This window comes from Mustela nivalis (genome assembly GCF_964662115.1).
Source record: "Mustela nivalis genome assembly, chromosome: 15".
Classification (NCBI taxonomy): Eukaryota; Metazoa; Chordata; class Mammalia; order Carnivora; family Mustelidae; genus Mustela; species Mustela nivalis.
The window spans coordinates 43,683,489-43,703,987 of NC_139034.1; the positions used below are offsets into that span (position 1 = coordinate 43,683,489).

General features: G+C 38.8%; 1 protein-coding gene across 1 annotated transcript in view; it reads right to left on the reverse strand.

Annotated features, from left to right (window-relative positions):
• Window positions 1-1,502: 1,502 nt before the first annotated feature.
• Window positions 1,503-20,499, reverse strand: part of DIAPH3 (diaphanous related formin 3) — a 497,180-nt gene continuing 478,183 nt past the window's right edge. The window contains exon 28 of the mRNA XM_082700281.1: window positions 1,503-5,083. Within this exon, the coding sequence (XP_082556407.1) occupies window positions 4,821-5,083 (263 nt within the window). The 3' untranslated portion in view covers window positions 1,503-4,820. The remainder of the gene's footprint in view (window positions 5,084-20,499) is intronic.

Consider the following 20,499-nt stretch of genomic DNA (forward strand, 5'->3'; position numbering starts at 1 on the left):
CATCTCTTATTATAGTCTTTGGCTTAAAATCTAATTGATCTGATATAAGGATTGCCCCCCTAGCTTTCTTTTGATATCCATTAGCATGGTAAATTGTTTTCCACCCCCTCATTTTAAATCTGGAAGTGTCTTTGCGTCTAAAATGAGTTTCTTGTAGAGAGTATATTGGTGGGTCTTGTTTTTTTTCTTTATCCATTCTGATACCCTGTGTCTTTTGATTGGGGGCATTTAGCATATGTACCTTCGGGGTAACTATTGAAAGATATGAATTTAGTGCCATTGTACTGCCTGTAAGGTGACTGTTACTGTATATTGTCTCTTTCCTTTTCGGTCTGTTACTTTTAAGCTCTCTCTTTGCTTAGGGGACCACTTTCAATCTTCCCCGTAGGGCTGGTTTGGTGTTTGCAAATTCTTTTAGTTTTTTTTTTGTCCTACAAGCTTTTTATCTCTCCTTCTATTTTCAGTGACAGCCTACCTGGATATAGTATTCTCGGCTGCATAATTTTCTTTTCGTGTTCTGAATATATCATTGCACCATCCTTTCTGGCCTGCCGGGTCTCTGTCCCTAGGTCTGCTGCCATTCTAATATTTCTACCATTGAATGTTACAGACTTCTTGTTTCGACCTGCTTTCAGGATGTTCTCTTTGTCACTAAGACTTTTAAGTTTTACTATTAGATGACAGGGTGTGGACCTATTTTTATGAATTTTGAGGGGGGATTTTCTGTGTCTCTTAGATTTTGATGCTTATTCCTTTTGCCATATTAGGGAAATACTCTACCATAATTTGCTCCAATATGCTTTCTGCCCCCCTCTCTCTTTCTTCTTCTGGGTTCCCAATTATTCTAATATTGTTTCATCTTGTGGTATCACTTATCTCTCCAATTCTCCCCTTGAGGTCCAGTAGCTATCTGTCTCTCTTTTTCTCAGCTTCTTTATTCTCCATCATTTGGTCTTCTATCTCACTAATTCTCTCTTCTGCCTCATTTATCCTAGCAGTAGGAGCCTGTTTTTTTTTTTTTTATTTTTTTTTATTGCACCTCATTAATAGCTTTTTTGATTTCAACATGCTTAGATTTTAGTTTTTATTTTTCCAGAAAGGGATTTCTCCAGAAAGTGATTCTCTAGTCTCTTCCATGCTTTTTTCAAGCTTAGCTTACACCTTGATAATTGTCATTCTAAACTCTAGTTCTGACATATCACTAATGCCTGTATTAATTAGGTTTTATGGGGAGATTTGAATTCAGTTTTGAAATGCCATCCAGTCTTGTGGTTCTTTGGCAAGATCATATGTTTTTGCTAAAGCGTAACTCTTAGAGCAAAATGGTGTCAGAGTTTGGCCCTAGTACACATTTTAAGAACATTCTTGCCTGGCAAGGACAGGTAATAACTACTTTGAACAATTAACTAGACAAAACTGACTATTGTTACACTGCCAGATTTCAACTGATGGACTTCAACAATTTTAATAATTAATATGAAGAAAAAGAATATGAATGCCCCTTTCTGAGTTTCAATCAAATTAGCTGTTTATTTTTTTAGGACCTGTTACTTTCCAAAAGTTGCATAGTCAGTACATAAGGCTGTCACAAAAGTAGTCATGAAATATGCTCCCAGCCCACCTGTGGTTACCCAAAAAGGAGTTTAATATGATGAAATATAGCATAGATATAGTCTAAATGATTTAGTTTTTAACAGGAAACTCAATGTTTTTGATATAAATTATTGAAATGTCTACTTCTTCATATAAACTTTGATAGTTTTTTGAATATTTAAATGTTAACAAAGGACATACATGCATATAGGGTAGTACACTTCTTGCCTCCACTTCTGGTTTAACTTTCCATGCTTTCAGTTATTTGTGGTTCAACAATAATCTGGAAGCAGAGGATCCTCCTTCTGACATAAGGTCAGAGGTGAATAGCAGCCTAACACTATGTCTGTGTCCTTCCCCTCATTTCAAATCATCAGGGAGGCGTTTTATCATCTCACACCACAAAACGAAGGATAAGTATAGTACACTATGATTACACTACAATTTTTTAAAAGATTTACTTGAGAAAGAGTGAGAGAGAGTGAGTGGGGGGAGGGCAGAGGGAAAGAAACTCAAGCAGACTCTGCTGAGCATGAAGCCTGACATGGGATTCAATCTCATACTTCTGAGACAAAATCATGAGTTAGATGCTCAACTCAGGGGGCCACAGAGGTGCCCCTACGTTAAGATATTTTGATAGAGGCTACATTCATGTAACATTTATTATAGCATATTATTAAAATTATTCTATTATTAGTTACTACTGTTAATCTCTTACTGTGCCTAATTTAGAAATTAAACTTTGTATAGGAAAAAGCAAAATATATATAGGGTTTGGTATTATGTGCAATTAGGCATCCCCTGGGGGGGTATCTTTGAATATATCCCCTGAAGATGATGGGGGGGCAGGGAGAGATGGGATGTGCTTTATGATTAGATTGCTTCCCTTATTTTTAAATCACTTCAATTATTTGACTGGGAAAACTTATTAGCAGGTCTTTGCTTTTGGACAACTCAGTGATCACTTAGCTTTCTGTGTGTTTTTGCCAAATTCTCTACACTGACCAGAGAGGGGTTGAGAACCTATTCAGGGTTTGTCACTGGCCTGGGTGGAACATCTTCATCACAGGTGCTGAGCTGTGTGTTGGCTTCAAGTTGACCTGCTAATTCAAATGAATAGACCTTTTGCTCAAAAACATGAAATTGTATCTCAATGCCTGCCCTCCAATTAAAAGTCATCACTATAGTTCCCAGCTACAGTTGGCTAAAGGAATATTAAGAGTTTTTCATAAAACCCTAATTGTACTCTCCCACCCATTGTTGAAGGCACATTTATCAGTGAAATCTCTGCAGAAGCACTTGGCTGTTTCTTGGTTGGCTCTTACTGCTGTGAACTCTTAAGCTGTGGAGAGGAAAATAAAAAACATGGTCCCCTATTCGGGCCTGCACAGACTCCTGTCAGTGATGGTGAGAGAGTGGGTTGCTAAGCTGCAGGAGGCCAGCCCCCGCTGGTGTTCAGCTAGCTTCGGGCTCCTGGTCCTCCTGCTAGATGGTTGTCCTTCAGCTCCTGTGGACAGATGCTCTGGGGCCTGACGGCTCCGGTGTAGGCCTGGCCTGCATTTCTCTGCCCCTGGGGTTCTGTGTCATCTTCACTTCCCTTTACTTGCCAGGCTGCTGCTCCCGAGTGGCTGCTCCCTGGCCCTAAGTTTCTGGAGTGTTTACCTGCCACCCGGTATGTCCAAACTATCTGGCTGGATTTCAGCTTTGTCTCTGAAAAGCCCCAGTCTTTTGCAGAATCACATGAAGAACTGACAGCATTCTTTTATTTAGCTTCTTTTCTGGTCATTGGGGTCCTGTCTGCTAAAATGTGTCAATGTCCTTCACCTTTCTGAGTTTGAGGATTTGTTCTCAGGAAAATATGCATTTTGTCCTCCAGTTGCAATTCCTATTTCAGCAATGCATAGGAGAACAATTTCTTCCTACACAGGCTGTGGATAGCACCATTCCCCAATGTCTGTAAATGGGGCCTGGTTCATAGTTCTAATTAATTAACTTTATTAACTTGGAGCTGAAAGGAGGTGGCAACTTAAACAAGGAAATAAAAAGCACTGGACCTCACAGACTGGTTCCACATAACTGCTTTTTAACTGAAGGTAAAAGAGCAGTCATTTACTTACTGCACATAATAAAGCCAAATAGATGCTTAGATAGACGGCAGAGCACAGTCGAGCTACAGCTTATCCACAGAATATGCTAACTACAAAAAAAAAAAAAAAAGCCCCAATTTTTTTTTTCACTTAGTGCAAGTAGCAAGTTTTATTTTCTTGACTATAGAATTAAGAGTTAATGTGATGCCCCAAATGAGGTAAAATTGCAACATTTGCATAGGAAAACCTTCCTTGACACACTTTAGAAATTTGTTAAACTCATTGATTGTCATATCAAAGAAACTGCAATTTCAAGTTTGTTCACAGAAAAAAAAAAAATCTGTTACTTGGGAAGTTTCAAAATGGCAATTCTATCCCAGAGTCACAATTACCAAGGGAAAAATTCTCTCTCAGTTCAGACTTTGGGCAGCACTGCAGTATCATATATATCCTCTTGATACAGAAGCAGGTATGTTTTACAAAAAGTGCATACATTCTTAGTACATCATTTTTGGATATGTGCCCAATGGCCTTATAGTCTCTTACAGGGTCTAATGAACATGAATTCAACAATGATAGCAATGAGCTTACATGCATTTCCTCACAGCTCTCTTACATTCCATTTTATGTTTCTGATGTTACATTGATAGCTTGAAGATCCAATGAAAGAGAAACTTGGACCCATATAAACAACATGCATGGGATATGTATATACATATATGCACACACATATGTATATATATCAAGAGTTAATACCAATGATTTGAGATTCATTAATGCTGAAAACAGTACAGTAAAAACTACAGTGACTTAGAAAAATGGTATTTTCTTCAGGACACATTGCTGAACACATGGCCACCTACCTGCTTTCTAAAGCATTATGTATAATTTCACCACCAAATATAGAACACATGAATACTAGGAGACAAGAAAAGCATTAAAACCCATTACCATCTTGAATAAGCCAAGACCACAAGTACATAGAAAAAGCACTGCAATCATGTTATTTAGCTTTATTTTTCTAATATAGACCATAATTTAAACTATATAAAGTCACCTATATAAAAAGCAATTTTTTTCAAGTGGTATCGCTTAGAGCATGGTTTTATATTTGGCTTAATCATTTTTTACCAGTTTAATTTATAAAGCTCGTAATCTTGCCAGCAGGGCTTCAACTTCGGGAACAGATTCGTTTTTAGAAACAGAGCCAAGAAGTTCCATTTCCTTTTTTCTGTTGCTTTCTACATTACAGGCTTCCTTCTTCTCAACTGCCTTGATCCTCCCCGTAGACGTATGAGTGTCTAGATTATAATTAAGCTCCTTGGCGACTGGAGTCCTCGTTGAGTTGCAATTGATATTGTAGTGTGAACGTGACCCTTCTGTCAAATGCACTTTCTGGTTTTCTACAGTAAGGAAGAGAGAAACAGAGACTTATCACTGTGGTAAGGAAGGACTGCACATTATGAAACATTGATTTAAAATAATTATTCTCAAGTCCTCTTAAAATATTCAGAGAAAGGTAGGTTGGAAATAAATACATGTAGTTTAAGAATAAAGTATAAATAGACAACCCTTTCCTTAGCATCCATGCTGATGTCCTTCTGGTCTCTGCTCAGATGCTCTACTAAGCAGAGAGGCCTTCTAGGACCGTTCAACAGAAAGAGCGCCGCCCCTTTCCATCACACATTGACCCCTCTTCATAGAACTTCTAACCACCAGACACATCATATACCTGCTTACTGGTCCACTGTCTGTCTCTCTACTAGGATGTGAGCTCCAAGATGACAGGGACGTTGTTCTAAACGTCAGGGCCTAAAACGGCCCTGGGGCAAAGTGGTGCTCGATAGGTACTGAGTAAGGAAATCCTCTCCATACTCTAGGACCCAAGATATACATTAGCTGCAATACTAATGAGATTTTTTGTTTTGTTTTGTTTTTTCTTAAAACTAAAACAGAAAGGAAATTTTTTTTACTAGGTCTTTAAAAACTCAATGATTTCCTTCAAAAGTAATACTGCATTTGGCAGGCAAATTAAATGTTCCTAGCAAATCAAAACTATGGCCTAGTCCATCAAATATACACACATATATTCACAGACTTGTATACATATGCACACATGTATATTTTTATTGATAAGTGACACTGAACCCGGTGTGGAAGGCTGAAAGGGGAGAGTCGCAATAGCTCAGGACTGATGGCTCTGACTGATTGACTTTCACAGGGAATGCTGGATTTTCTTTTAATTAACTGACTGGCCTATCGCACAACCTTATGAGTTATTAGACCTCCAGCTGGTAAAAAACAGACACCCTCAATATTCATGTAACCTTGAACAGGGCTTGAAAATGGCTTCAACAAACTTGACATGACATTTAAAGTTTTTTGGTTATTCGCCGAGAGATGTTCCATTATCCCAATAGTAATGACTTTGGAGCACAAGCAGTCACTCATGACAGTGTGTTTTATGTGAGTGCTGAAAATTCCAACCGAAAACAGCTTGTACATTAAAAGGTGGCTGCTGAAGATATTTACTGCCCTGTCATTTCCTGACCAGGGGCTTCCAGTGATGGATGAGTATTTTACACACTTTCCTGGACAATCTCAACAAATTTTAGAAGTATGATCACCTTTTAGCTGTTGGAAGAAAATAAATACAGTTTTCCTATCCCCTCCTCTATCAGATGGCCAATTGTTACTCAAAAATCAAAATCTAACAGAGCACTGATTTTCTTAGAGCTGTTTATGCTTTATAATTTATAATGTACATATTGTGTTTGCAGTAAAGAGGACAGAGGTCATAGTATTCCTGCAGTTCCAATGACTGTGCAAATTTATTATTATTTCTTTTTTATAGTATCCACCCTCCTGTCCCCAGAATGTCTGAGAACTGCATTTGTAGCTAAGTGGAAATCTTTGGTCAGCTTACTGTCACAGATGCTCCTGTCTTTTCCTGTCATTTGATTTCTGGTAAACGACTTTATCAGGAGGATGCCGCCAATGAAGTTGCTGGTATTCTGATGCTGGGCAACTCTAGCTCCAGTTGTTATGGCAAAGACGACACTAAGTTGGCTGAAATATGGGTGCATCATAGACACAAAGTATTCCATACCTTCTCTGGCTATGAATGGTTCAAGCCCAATTCTATATGTGGCAAAATGAAAAAAGAGCATGGGATTTTGAGGATTGAAATCCACACTTTTGCTTGGCTTTAGCAAGTTAAACTTTGTGTCTTAGGTTCTAATAATCAACATCAAAGAGTAGTTATGAGAATTAATGCAACCAATGTGGGTGACTGATACTAACTTCAAGATGCTTGTTTTCCACTTCTATAAAAGCTGCTGCTTTTTTTTTTTTTTTAAGATTTTATTTACTTAAGAGAGGGAAGGAGCAATGGGGAGGGGCAAAAGGAGGGAGAGAGAGAGAAGCAGACTCCCGCAGAGCAAGGAGCCCGATGGGGCTCTATCTCAGGACCCAGAGATCATAACCTGAGCTGAAGGCAGATACTCAAATGGCTGAGCCACCAAGGCTGCCATCTATAAAAGCTTCTTAAGGGATGCATCTACCACCCAAAGCTGACCGTTCTGACTTTCTGGTGATTGTACCAGTGAGGCCTGAAATATCATTTTATTAACAGCTTGCATTTATACAGTACCTTTATTTATAACGCATGTGTTGCACTCTAAACATTACCACCCTCATTTTATAGACTGAGAGGTAAAAGCAAAAGGAGGTTAAGGCATTTGGTTAGACTTAGTTACTGAGTAAATCAGTGGCAGAAGCCAAATGCTGTCTCTAGAGATACTAAGGCTGTCTTAAACAAATTTGAAAAGCTTTTTGCCAAAGAAAAGTGCTAAGTAATTCCAAGCTAAGTTTCACAATAATCATATCCTGTACTTATACCTCAAAATGCTTTCTGTCACATTTAATTCTCTCAATAACTATGTAAAGCAGATCCCAGACCCATGTAAACTATCTCAGTACAGTATGTCCAAGGTCATACATATGCTCCTTTTTTCTTTCTGGATCTTACTGAAATGTGTGACAGTGAATTTCAAGTATGACCTTACTACTACTGCAATTCCCTCGTCCATTCATTCTTCCATTCTCCTAGACAAATATTTCACACCTTCTCCTTTCTTATTCAATGTTCAACGTGTTCTCCTATGCTGTCATTTAACTCGTTCGGAGAAACAATCAGGAAAGAACTCCCATAAGCTTCCACCCGCCTCCGATAGCTACTCACTGCATATAGACTCCTTCCCTCCTCAGGGTCTCCTGTGCTCCCCTCTGAGACAAACCTTCACAGTGAGTACCACATGCTACTGTCATTTGTCTATTCAAGGACATCCCTCTGGCAGCTGTTTCTTTTCTCTATAGGAAAGGTTTCCTTCTTCATGTGATCACTCCCCTCAGCATACAAGTATGTTGCAATAGCCCCAATCTTTAGAGGAAAAAAAAAATGTATTTGACTCCACATCCTCCATTTACTACCTCAATTGTTGACTGCCTTTACAGCAAAACATCTCAGAAGAATTGCCCATTCTTACTGTCTCAGTTCCTCTCTTCCCATTTTTCTCTTGAACCCACTCCAATCATGCTTTTGACCCTTTACTCCTCTGAAACAGCTCTTGTCAAGGTCACTAATAAACTGTGTGTTGCTAACAGCAAGGACTGTATATCCACTTGGATATTTTAGTCCTCGTTCACTCAGCCTATGCCAGATCCAAGGATGAAATGCCTAGCAGAACCCGGCTTTTCTTTAACTGTGGGCTCTTTGAACTTCTCTGGAGGCTCAGGTGGATAACACTGGGCGGGTCAATGCAGGCAAGAGCATTTCCACCCTTTTAAGGAAACTCCAAATATTATTTTGTTCCTACAGCACGCCCACAGATAAGAGAAAAACCAAGCTGGCATTTAACTCCTCTGTGGTTTCAGGTGGAGAATCTTTTATGAGAAGCGACAGACAAGATGACACAAAACGGAGAGCGGCCATTCCTGAAACCACCAAAGAAATGAAAAAGAAAGTGCACCAGGGCTTCTTTAAGACTGAACTTAGAGTTCTTAGAGAACAACTCTTCACTGCAGCCCTCACATTTATCTCTCCACACCTCAGTAGTCTCCAGGTGGGAGACGATTGCAGTTTCTTTTTCTTCACTTTGTTCCCAGTCACGGGAGTCCCAAACTGTGGAGCTGAGGAAGTTTCATCTGAAATTGCAAAGCTGATAAAGTTGAGATGGAGGAGTCTGCCATCCCACTGCCACTAGCCACAATGTTTACAGGTAGAAGGAAGCTCCCAGGCAGGAGGCTCGTTCACGTTGATTATACTGCTGGTTTCAAAGCCAGGTGGCTTTTGCCATTACTAGTAAACATCAGCTATTGGTGCCTTCATGTGGGCTGACCTATAGATACAAATTCCACACAAAAACATGCACTTGGTTTTTAAATGGTTCACTTCAAATATTGGGGGATGGCACAATACTTTAAGTTGGAGAGAACTCTCCATAGGTGCTCAAAGGCATAAAATAAATCGTAATTTGAAGCCAGTGGGCTCACTGCCTTTTCTCAAGAAACTAGAACGACACCCTTGGACACTTTCAATGAAAGATAAGCCTGGGGTATCAAAAAAAAAAAAAAAAAAAGACTTTTCTATATCTCACCAATTCAAATCCCTGCCAGTATACATTCTTAAATGGAAACTAAAACGTATCAAGGCAAAGCAGAATGGTTGCTTCACTCTCCAGAGAGAGGAGGGTTGTGCTATTATTTTATGAATCAAATCCAGGGCTTTACAAGATGTTAAAATGGATGTTTGTGAAGGGAAGTATATCTAGGACTATGGCCAATACACAGGACCATTGGTGATTATGGTACAGATGGCAAGGACCAGCTGCTATTCTTAGCAGTAGGTCAGTAAGGGAATCTAATCCACACATCTTGTTTCTAAGTTTCTGTGGAAATAAACTATGGGGATACATGCGATTTTCCTTTAAGACAAAAAAGAAAAAAAAAGGAAAACCAAAAATCCCAATTTCAGTTTAATTCCTCAGATGATTCTCATTCTAAGAATTGATTCTGGAGTCCCACAAGAGCACCCCTCCACCCCCCCACCTGCTAAAACTGCATGAGAAGTTGAAACCTGTTGAAAAGTTGAATGGCTCTTAAATACAGAGAAACCCCTGGACTTAAACATGAGAATAAAAACCTTCAACTAGATTTAGGGCTGGATCCCACATGACCTTTGGCGGACTAGAGAAGTGGATGACAACTAAACAAACAGTAGAAAGCCGAAACAAAAACACCTACCAGCCTGAGCTCATTTCCCCCTTGTTTCCCTGAGTAACACGGGAAACTAGGAAAGTTGCTGACAAGAGAGTAAACATAAATGGACACGGCTAAGCCTCCAGATGAGGAACTCTTCCAGCCAACAGTTGATATGCTTAAGCTAAGACAAGGCTGAGGCCCTGGCTGATGGCCCTTGGGGAAAACCCTCTCAGTGGCAGGAAATCTCAGTTATGGTTTAGAAGGAGGTAGTATTCCCTTTAAGTCCATATTGATCCCCCATCACATTGTGGTTCTAATGGGCACTGGCTTCTTAGAAGTGCCAGCTCTCAGGTGAAATATAAAATTGAGCTCCTGCCTTTTGTGGTCACTGGTGAACCTGTGGCAGCTTTGACAGGAGGAAGAATACAAGACTCTCATGTCCTAAATTGACTGCCTCAGTTCAGACTTCTCGAAGTTTGGTCTCTTTTCCCCATTTTTTTTTTTTTTTTTTACCTTTTGCTCTTAACTATTACTTTGACCTACTAAGTAGCTGTTTGTTTCACCCCAGAAATGGCTTTACTTTGGTGTGAGAAAAAAATAACCCATAAATATAATTTTTAAAGCACTACTGGGTGTACATGATAGTAAAGTGTGTGACAAATATATGTTTTTAATCTATGCAATAACTGAAGTTAGTGCAGCCACCAGCAGCCCATCTCCCTGTGGTTTTCCTTACTGTTGATTTACTGATGCTATAAATAATTGTCTTCCCTTAGTTTCATTTTGCTGTTCATTTTACCTTTTGTATTGAAAATGTGTAAAAATGACAAAAAGAGCCAAAGGGCATTTTGTATACAGTCAAAATCTTTTGGGAGTGCCAAGAGACTCTTCTGGAAACCCATTACATAAAAACAAAAAACAGCAAAGCAATTACTCCCCCAATTCAAAAAAGACAAAGAGAATGATAAAAGGTATCTGAATAGAGGAAATAATTGATATTTGTTAAAGAAACATGTACAAAATGGAGCCGCTTGTGCTGAGCCCCATGTCACCAAGCCATGACTTTATATCTAACCAAACTGCAGTTTAAGCCTCATCCAGGAACGTAATTAAAGGTTACCAATCAATCTGGAATTACCTGACCAGCATAGTGAGGGAATGTGCCCAATCGAACCTTTCTGATCTTTTCAAAGGAAGGTGACCTTGCCTGAAATAATATACCCTTTCCTCACCTCACCCCCTTTCAGCCTATAAAAGTCTTCTATTTCTTACGGCTCTTTACTATATGTTAGATGGGATGCTGCCCAATTCATAAATTTCTGAATAAGGCCAGCTTGTTCTTCACATTTACTCAGTTGAATTTTGTTTTTGAATAGATTTAGAGGCAGCAATGGGATATGAAGCGAGCTTTTGGGAGCTTTGGAAACCACCAGAAACACAGGAATGGTATCCATGAATGTTTTTTGAGTTTTTTCCTTGACATTTCTGAGGGCTCCAAGTTCCTCTTGGTTCTGACTTCAGCTCTTGCATTGAGTTTCTAATCTAATTGGGTTTCTAGTCAGTTAGACATCTGGAGCAGCTAGCTGGTAGTTTAGGTCACAATTCTTATTTAATTGGTGGAAACTCCCGGCCCTTGATTCAGTCCCCAAATCCACATGGGAACTCTTAGTGGGAGTTAGCAGTTCCCCAGTTATGTGGAGCCCCCAGTCCCCATTTGTTTAAGTCTGATGCTTTAATACTTCTCCTGGTCCAAGGTTCCATGGTGGGAACAATAGTGGCCACACGGGGGCTTTTCTTATCTGGGCTGCAGCAACATCTTTTGGTTACTGCTGGTGTATTAAGGCGTACACATTTGTCTGTCTTGTTTAGTATTAGCCTTTATCTACACAAAAGGAGTCTGGGAAGCAACTTAAAAATTGGCAAGGAAAGGTCTAGCATTTAAAAGCTGTTACAGTTCTTGCCACCTAACCTAAAGACTCATGTTAGGCTAAGTTGGTCATGGAACAGGTCAGGTCGACCGGTTGAGGTTGTCACTGGACAACCTCAATTTCTGTGCAGTGAGGTACACAGCAAACACTACACAACCCACAGAGGCACATCCTTTTTAAGTATTAGTTTAACTCCCAGAGATCCAAAGGCTTAGCTTTAAAAAAAAAAAATTTTTTTTTAATGAGATCCTTAAATTCCAAAAAGTTGAGCATACCACCTTCCAGCATACCTGTTGAGTTTGTGTCTAAGAACTATGGTTACAGAACATATAAATATCTACAAAAATAGCAAATTCTTACTAATGGCAACCAAGATCGTTCATCTAAAAAGTGCACTCAAAATCAAGAATTCCTGAATTAAATGGAATGGGGTATGTTCTAAAAGGTTTCAAGATTCCAAATTAACTCCACTAAAAGATTTATAGCAAAAGAATCATGAAAAACTAAAGACATAAGAGGTGCCTAAAATAAAGGATGATAACACTGACAGGCCTCCTACTGCTGTACCTTCCACTACCTGAGTACTCACATTGTAACTCTGAACTGCCTTTTCCACTCTGAAGAGACTATCAAACAGTTACCTTTACGATAAAACCACCAAAAGTTATGGGTGATCCTTCTCAGGTATCTCTCACTCCTTGGTCAAAACTTGAAAAAAGGGCCATAATGATGGAAATTTCTTAAAGGTAGGATCTCCTCAAGTATTCTGAAGAATTTAGTCATTATTGGGGCCTCTGACCCCAATCTGTCATATCCTTATCAGCTTGTACAAATGATGGTGGGACCCCATGAAGCTCAAGAACGGATGTGGGAAGCAAAATGGTTTTTCAGCATGGTTCCCTCATGGACCAATAAAATCTCATGAAATAGCAACTAACCTTTTACAAGCCATTCCTAGGGTCTTCTGAGCCTGCAGGGATTGGTTTGTTACTCAAACACAAAAGCTAAATCCGTGGCCAACTTTATAGCTTGTCTGGAAGCTATCTTTCCTACAGCATTCCAGATTCCATACAATAAACATCACCCAAACTGCTCTTGTTGCCTTAGTAGTAAATACATTATCTCCTAAGTGGTTTGATAAAAAGGCAGAACCAGGATCAGAGATCACCGGTGTGTCTGAACTCACATCCATAGCTGAATATTGTGTAAGGTACTTGGAACACAATTGCAGACAAAAGTCTACCGAGTGACCTTACAGCTAAAACAGATCCAAGGTCACCTGAGATAACCCCTGGCTGCCCACACCACTCTCTAGTCATCCACCATTAGAATGATAGCCCAAGAGTCAATGTTACATTTGTAATCAACTGGGACACTGGAAAAAGAAGTGCACTCAAAGGTCCTATGCAAATTCTTAACATCAGCTCAAATTAAATAGCTCTTTGGTCAGAAGCTGAAAATCGGAGTCTGATGGGAATACTTTTAAGTCTTTCTCCCCTTAGCTAAAATAGAACTATGTAACCAGAAGGCAAGAAAAACTTTCTTCATAAAAGGATTTATGAGTGGATCAGCCTACTACGTTAAGTTGCAACCCAATTTCTTGAGGAATTAAAAGCAACTGTCCTTACCTTACGAATCTTTATAAAACCAGAGAAGTAGCTCCAGAAAAAATTTAAAGCCCACCTATTCTATCAATCCCCAGACCTCCTCAATTTATCTTGAAAGGATTGTAAATGTTGTAAAATTTGGTCCTAGTTAACAAAAGTCAAGCTCAGAGGAACTTGCATTCCTTCCCTGTGTCTTTGAGATCTACTAGATCCCTCCAGGAATTCTTACCTATGTCATCGCTTTAAAGTATCAACTTCAGGAATATGAGTGGCTACAGATGGTGGCTGTTGGAAGACCCTGAATTCACCTCTTCCATGAGCACACCAAATCTACACCTCTTTATAGAACAATTCCTCCTGAAGAATGGAGGGCTGAGTGAAGTTTCTGCACAACAAAAGAGCTCAGATAGAGAATGAAAGAGAGATGGAGACAAAGGACCTGTGCAGGTTCATCTGCTATGGGACACAGGGGGAAAAAAAAAGGCACCACAGTTTAAGAAAGTAACTAGCATATAAAGGAACCAGTCCTAGAGCCACTCCCTAGAGCAGAGCTGCTGGAACTCTCTCTAGGTCAGAGGGGCTGGCAAGTGCCACTGTTTATGTTCCTCCTCCACCTTGAGATTGCAGATGGGAGCAGAGTCCAGGCTCGATAACCAGACCACCACCTTTGGGAGCCCTGGGCACCTAGCCCATAGCAGCCCTAGACGGCATGGTTTAAAAGAGCTAGAATATAAAGAATCTAACCCTGGAACTTGGCCAAACAGCACGAGAGCTCTCCAGGATGAATGGGCTGTGAAGTGGTACAGTTTCCATTTCCCCTTCACATTTATAGTATGGACAGCCAGGGTTCAGGCACCCTAGCTGGCCTACCACCTCAGTGAACCCTGGGTCCCACAGCCCACACTAGACCCAGCCACGCCATTCCCTGGCAACCCAATATGGCACACACTGGGAAACCCCTAATCAGTGCTCACTACAGCTTCAGCCCTCTCACCAAGATGACATAGGTACAAAATACCCTGAAACACTCCAGACCCTTACTCTGGTTCCAGACAATTTGCCTGGGCACCTTCAGCACAGAGCACCTTGGGAGATCCTGGCCTGTGTACTTCTGGGCTCCAACTGCCACCTGGGAAGAATGGGCCCTTGGCCTTTACATGCCTTAACTTTAGCCACTCTACCAGGGTGCACCCTGAACGGAGGGCCCTGAGATACCTCGGTTTGTACTCACTTCAGCTTTAGCTGTCCTGCCAGGGCACCCTCCAAGGAGAGAGCCCCGAAACTGCACTGGCATGCCCAGTTCAGTTATGGTCATCCCACCAGGGCAGCCCTAGCACAGAGGGCCCCGGGAACCCCAGCCCATGACAACTTAAGCTCCGGCCAGCCAAAGTCACCAAATAAACACAGTCTATACAGGGAATGACCACACATAAGATTATTTCTTCAAGTTTAGAAGTAGCTTTTCTGCCTAATTCATAGAAATAAACACAGAAAGTCAAGCAAAATGAGACAGAGGCATATGCTCCAAACAAGACTAAGACAAGTGTAAGAAAAGGTAAATAAAATGAAAATAAGCAATCAACCTGATAAAGAATTCAAAGAATGATCATAAAGATGCTCACCAGACTTGAGAAAAGAGGAATGAATTCAGAGAAAACTTCAACAAAGTGGTAGAGAACCAGTTGGAGATAGAGCATATAACAAATGAAATAAAGAATACAAATGAAGGAATCAGCAGTAGATTGGAGGATATGGAAAAACAGATCAGCAATCCCTATGACAGGGTAATGGAAAGCACCCAAGCTGAATAGCAAAAACAAAAAAATTCAAAAATGAGGATTAAAAGGATAGGTTAAGGGATCTCTTGGACAAGATCAAATAAACAAATGTATTAGAGGGGTCCTAGGACATGAAGAGAAAAAGGGCCAGAAAATTATTTGAAGAAATAATAGCTGAAAAGTTCCCTAGCTGAGGGAAGGAAACAGACATCCATTTTTAGGAATCAAAGAGAGTTCCAAACAAGATGAACCCAAGGAGGTCCACACTACAACACAAAATTAAAATGTGAAAGCTTAAAGGTTGAGAATTTTTTTTTATAAAGATTTTACTTATTTATTTGTCAGAGACAGAGGGAGAGAGAGCGAGTGAGCACAGGCAGACAGAGAGGCAGGCAGACTCCCTGCCAAGCAAGGAGCCCGATGCGGGACTCGATCCCAGGACCCTGGGATCATGACCCCAGCTGAAGGCAGCTGCTTAACCAACTGAGCCACCCAGGCATCCCCAAGGTTGAGAATTTTAAAAGAAGCAAGAGAGAAGCAACTAGTTATGTACAAGGAAATCCCATAAAACTATCAGCTGATTTTTCAGCAGAAATTTTGCAGGCTAGAAGAGAGTGGCATAATATAAACCAAGTGATGAAAGGAAAAAACCTACATCCAAAAACATCTGTATGGCACAGTTATCATTCAGAATTGGAGGAGAGAGATAAACAGTTTCCCAGATAAATATTAAAGGCGACAAAAGTGGCCTTACAAAAAATGTTAAGAGGACTTCTTTAAATGTAAAACCAAAGGTCATAATTAGAAGAAAATTATGAAAGGAAAAAAATTTCATGAGTAAAAGCAAATATACAGAAAAGGTAGTAGAGCATTTACTTATAAAGATAGCATAAAGATTCAAAGACAAAGGCAATTATATGTAAACAATTGGTAAAAGGAACTTGCAGAATAAAAAAACATAAAACATGACAACATATACATAAAGCAATTTGTTCAAACTTAAATGACCATCAGTATAATGTAGACTGCTATACACTTAGGATGTTATATATGAACCTTATGGCAATGACAAACCAAAAACCTGTAACAGCTACACAAAAAATAAAAAGGAATCCAAGCATATTACAGAAAGTCATCAACCATAAGGAAAGAATGTTAAAAAAAAAAAAAAAAGGAGAAGAAGTACAAAGCAACCAGAAAATAATTAACAAAATGGCAATAAGTACATACTGACCAAATTAGTTGTAAACGGTCTAAATGTTCCAATAAAAATACATAGCATGGTGGAGTGGAAAATACCAAGACCCATTTATGTACTGTCTACAAAAGACTCACCTCAGGCCTGAAGATATATTTAGATGGAAAGTGAGAAAAAGGATATTTCATGCAAATAGAAAGAGTGGAGAAAAAAGCTACAATAGTAATAATTAGAAAAAATAGACTTTAAAACAAAAACTGCAGTAAGGGACCCCCCCCCCCCAAAAAAAGGCTTTACATAATGACAAAGAGATCCATCCAACAAGAGAATATAACAGTTGCTTAACTATCCATGCATCCAACATTGGAGCATCTAAATATATAAAGCAAATATTAACAGACATAAAGGGAGAGATTGACAGTGGTACAATAAATACGAGACTTTAAAACCCCACTTACATCAATGGATAGATCATACACGGAGGAAGTCAAAGCACATGGAACATTCTCCAGGATAGATCATGTTAGGCCATACAACAAATCTCAATAAACTCAAGAAGACTGAAATCCTATTAAGCATCTTTTCCAACCACAGTGGTATGAAACTAGCATTCAATTAGAAAGAAAAAAAAAAAGGGAAAAATGGCAGGCTAAATAATATACTACTAAACAACCTAAAAGTCAATGAAGAAAGCAAAGAGGAAATAAAAATAAATGGAGACCAATAAAAATGAAAACACAATGCTTCAAAATCTTTAAGACACAGCAAAAATGGTTCTAGGAGGGAAATATATACAGACCTATCTCAAGAAATAAGAAAAAGCTCAAATAAACAATCTCAACCTTGCACCTAAAGGAATTCAAAAAAGAATAAAATGATGCAGAAAAACCCTATAACAACATTCATCCTCTGCTCATGATATAAACTTTCAACAAAGTGGGCTTAAAGGGAACATACCTTAACATAATAAAGACCATATATGACAAATACACAGCTACCATCATATTCAATGATGAGAAACAGAGATTTTCTTCTAAGATCAGGAATGAGATAGGAGGTCCAGTCCACTCTCACTATTTCTATTGGTGGAAATAAAATAAAAGTCCTAGCCACAGCAATCAGACAAAAAAAAAAAAAAAAAAAAAAAGAAATAAAATGATCCAAATTGGTAAGGAAAAAGTAAAATTGTTTCTATTTGTAAATGACATGATAGTATACAAGGACAACTCTAAAGACTCCAACCAAATACTATTAGGATAAATCCAATAAGTTGCAGAATACAAGCTTAAAATACAGAAATCTGTTGTTTTTATACACTAATAATAAAGTAGGAAAAAGAGAAATTAACAATTCTACTCACAATTGCACCAAAAATAAAATGCATAGGAATAAGCTTAACGAAGGAGGTGAAAGACCTATATACTCTGAATACTATAAAATACTGATGAAAGAAATTGAAGATGGGGCATCAGGGTGGCTTAGTCGGTTAAGCATCTGGCTCTTGGTTTCAGCTTAGGTCATGATCTCAGGTCCTGCATAGAGGCTCAACCTGTGTTGAGCCCACAACCCCACCAAAATCTTTCCCTGCTCAAGCACACTCTCTTTCTCTCTAAAATAAATAAATAAAATCTTCAGGAAAAAAAGAAATAAATTGAACATGACACAAATGGGAAAAATACCATGTTCATGGATTGGAAAAATTATTATTAAAATGTCCATGCTTTCTAAAGCAATGTACATATTCAAAGTAATCTCTATGAAAATGTCAATAGCATTTTTCACAGAACTGGAGCAAATCATCATAAAATTTGTATAGCTCCATGAGAGACCCCATATAGTCAAATCAATCTTAAGAAGAACAAAGCTGGAGGTATCACAATCCTGGATTTCAAGATATACTATAAAGCTATAATAATCAAAATAATATGACACTGACATAGAAATGGGCACATAGATCAATGGAACAGAATAGAAAGCCCAGAAATAAACTCATGCATACATGGTTTAATCCACCACAAAAGAGCAAGAATATATAGTGGTGAAAAGAGTCTTTTCAGTAAATGGCATTGAGAAAACTGAACAGCTACATGCAAAAGAATGAAACTGGACCACTTTCTTATGTCCTACACAAAAATAAACTAAGAATAAATTAAAGACCTAACTGAGAGACCTGAAATCACAATACTCCCAGAAAAAAATATGGACAATAATCCCTTGGACATCAGCCTGAGCAATATTTATCTAAATACATCTCCTCAGGCAAGGGAAATAAAAGCAAACATAAACCACTGGGACTAAACCAAAATAAAAACTTTTGCACAGCAAAGGAAACCATCAACAAAATGGTAAGGCAACCTACTGAATGGGTGAAATACTTGTAAATGATATATCCAGTAAGAGGTTATTATAGAAAATATATAGAACTTAACACTACAAAAACTCCAAATAATCTGATTTAAAAATCGGTAGAGGATCTGAATAGACATTTTTCAAAAGAAAATATACAGGGGCGCCTGGATGGCTCAGTGGGTTGGGCCTCTGCCTTCGGCTCAGGTCATGATCTCACAGTCCTGGAATCGAGCCTTGCATCGGGTTCTTTGCTCGGCTGGGAGCCTGCTTCCCTTCCTCTCTCTCTCTCTGCCTGCCTCTCTGCCTACTTGTCATCTCTCACTCTGTCCAATAAATAAATAAAATATTAAAAAAAAGAAAGAAAATATACAGACATGTTCAACATCACTAATTATCAGGGAAATGCAAATCAAAACCACACTGACATATCACTTCATACCAAAACCAAGAAACAGCAAGTATTGGCAAGGAGGTGCACTGTTGGTGAGGATACAAATTGGTATTGCCATGTGGAAAGTAATTTGGGTTCCTCAAAAAATAAAAAATAGAAATACCATACAATCCAGTAATTTCACTATGGGGTTTTTAGCCAAAGAAAACAAAAATACTAATTCAAAAAGCTATACATCCCTATGTTTATTGCAGCATTATATGCAATAGCCAAGATATGGAAACAAATTGTGTTCACTGATAGAAGAATAAATAGATAAAAATAAATAAAGAAATATCTATATCATATATAGATAAATAGATAAATAAATAGATAAAGATGTAGTTTATATGTAAAATAGAATATTACCCAGCCGTTAATAAAAAAGAGAGAGGGAGAGAGAGATCTTGACATTTGAAGAAACACAGATGGACCTGGAGTGTATTATGCTAAGTGAAATGAGTCAGAGAAAGACAAATATCATACGATTTTACTAATATGTAGACTCTAGACAGCAAATGAATGAACAAACAAAAAAAGCATTACCAGACCGGGGCGCCTGGGTGGCTCAGTGGGTTAAGCCACTGCCTTCGGTTCGGGTCATGATCTCAGAGTCCTGGGATCGAGCCCCGCATCGGGCTCTCTGCTCAGCAGGGAGCCTGCTGCCCTCTCTCTCTGCCTGCCTCTCTGTGTACTTGTGATCTCTCTCTGTCAAATAAATAAATAAAATCTTAAAAAAAAAAAGCATTACCAGACCTATACATACAGAGAACAAAAGTAGGCAGAGGGGATGGAGTGGGGAGATGGGCAAAATGGGCTAAAGGAAGTGGAAGGTACAGACTTCTAGTTACAGAATGAATAGGTCACAGGGATAAAAGGCCACAGCATGGGAATATATAGTTAATGATATTAGAATATTGCTGCATGGTGACAGGTGGTAACTTATGATGAGCACAGCATAACCTATAGAGCTGTCAAATCATAGTTGAATATCTAAAACTAATGTCAGATTGTATGTTAACTATTCCTCAATAAAAATAAAATACCAACTTCAAGGAGGAAAATACCAGAGGGAAAAAAAAAAACGTAAACAAAAACAAAAGGAGACAGGGTTATTTTAAAACTTGGGCAAATGAAAAACCTTGCACCTTTTTCACAAATGTAATTAAAAGGCTTTTGCCATCTAAGCAGATGACCTCAAAATATTCTATCTGCCAGAAACATAATTTGGATTCAACATCTTTTATAATTAATGATTATAAATGGAA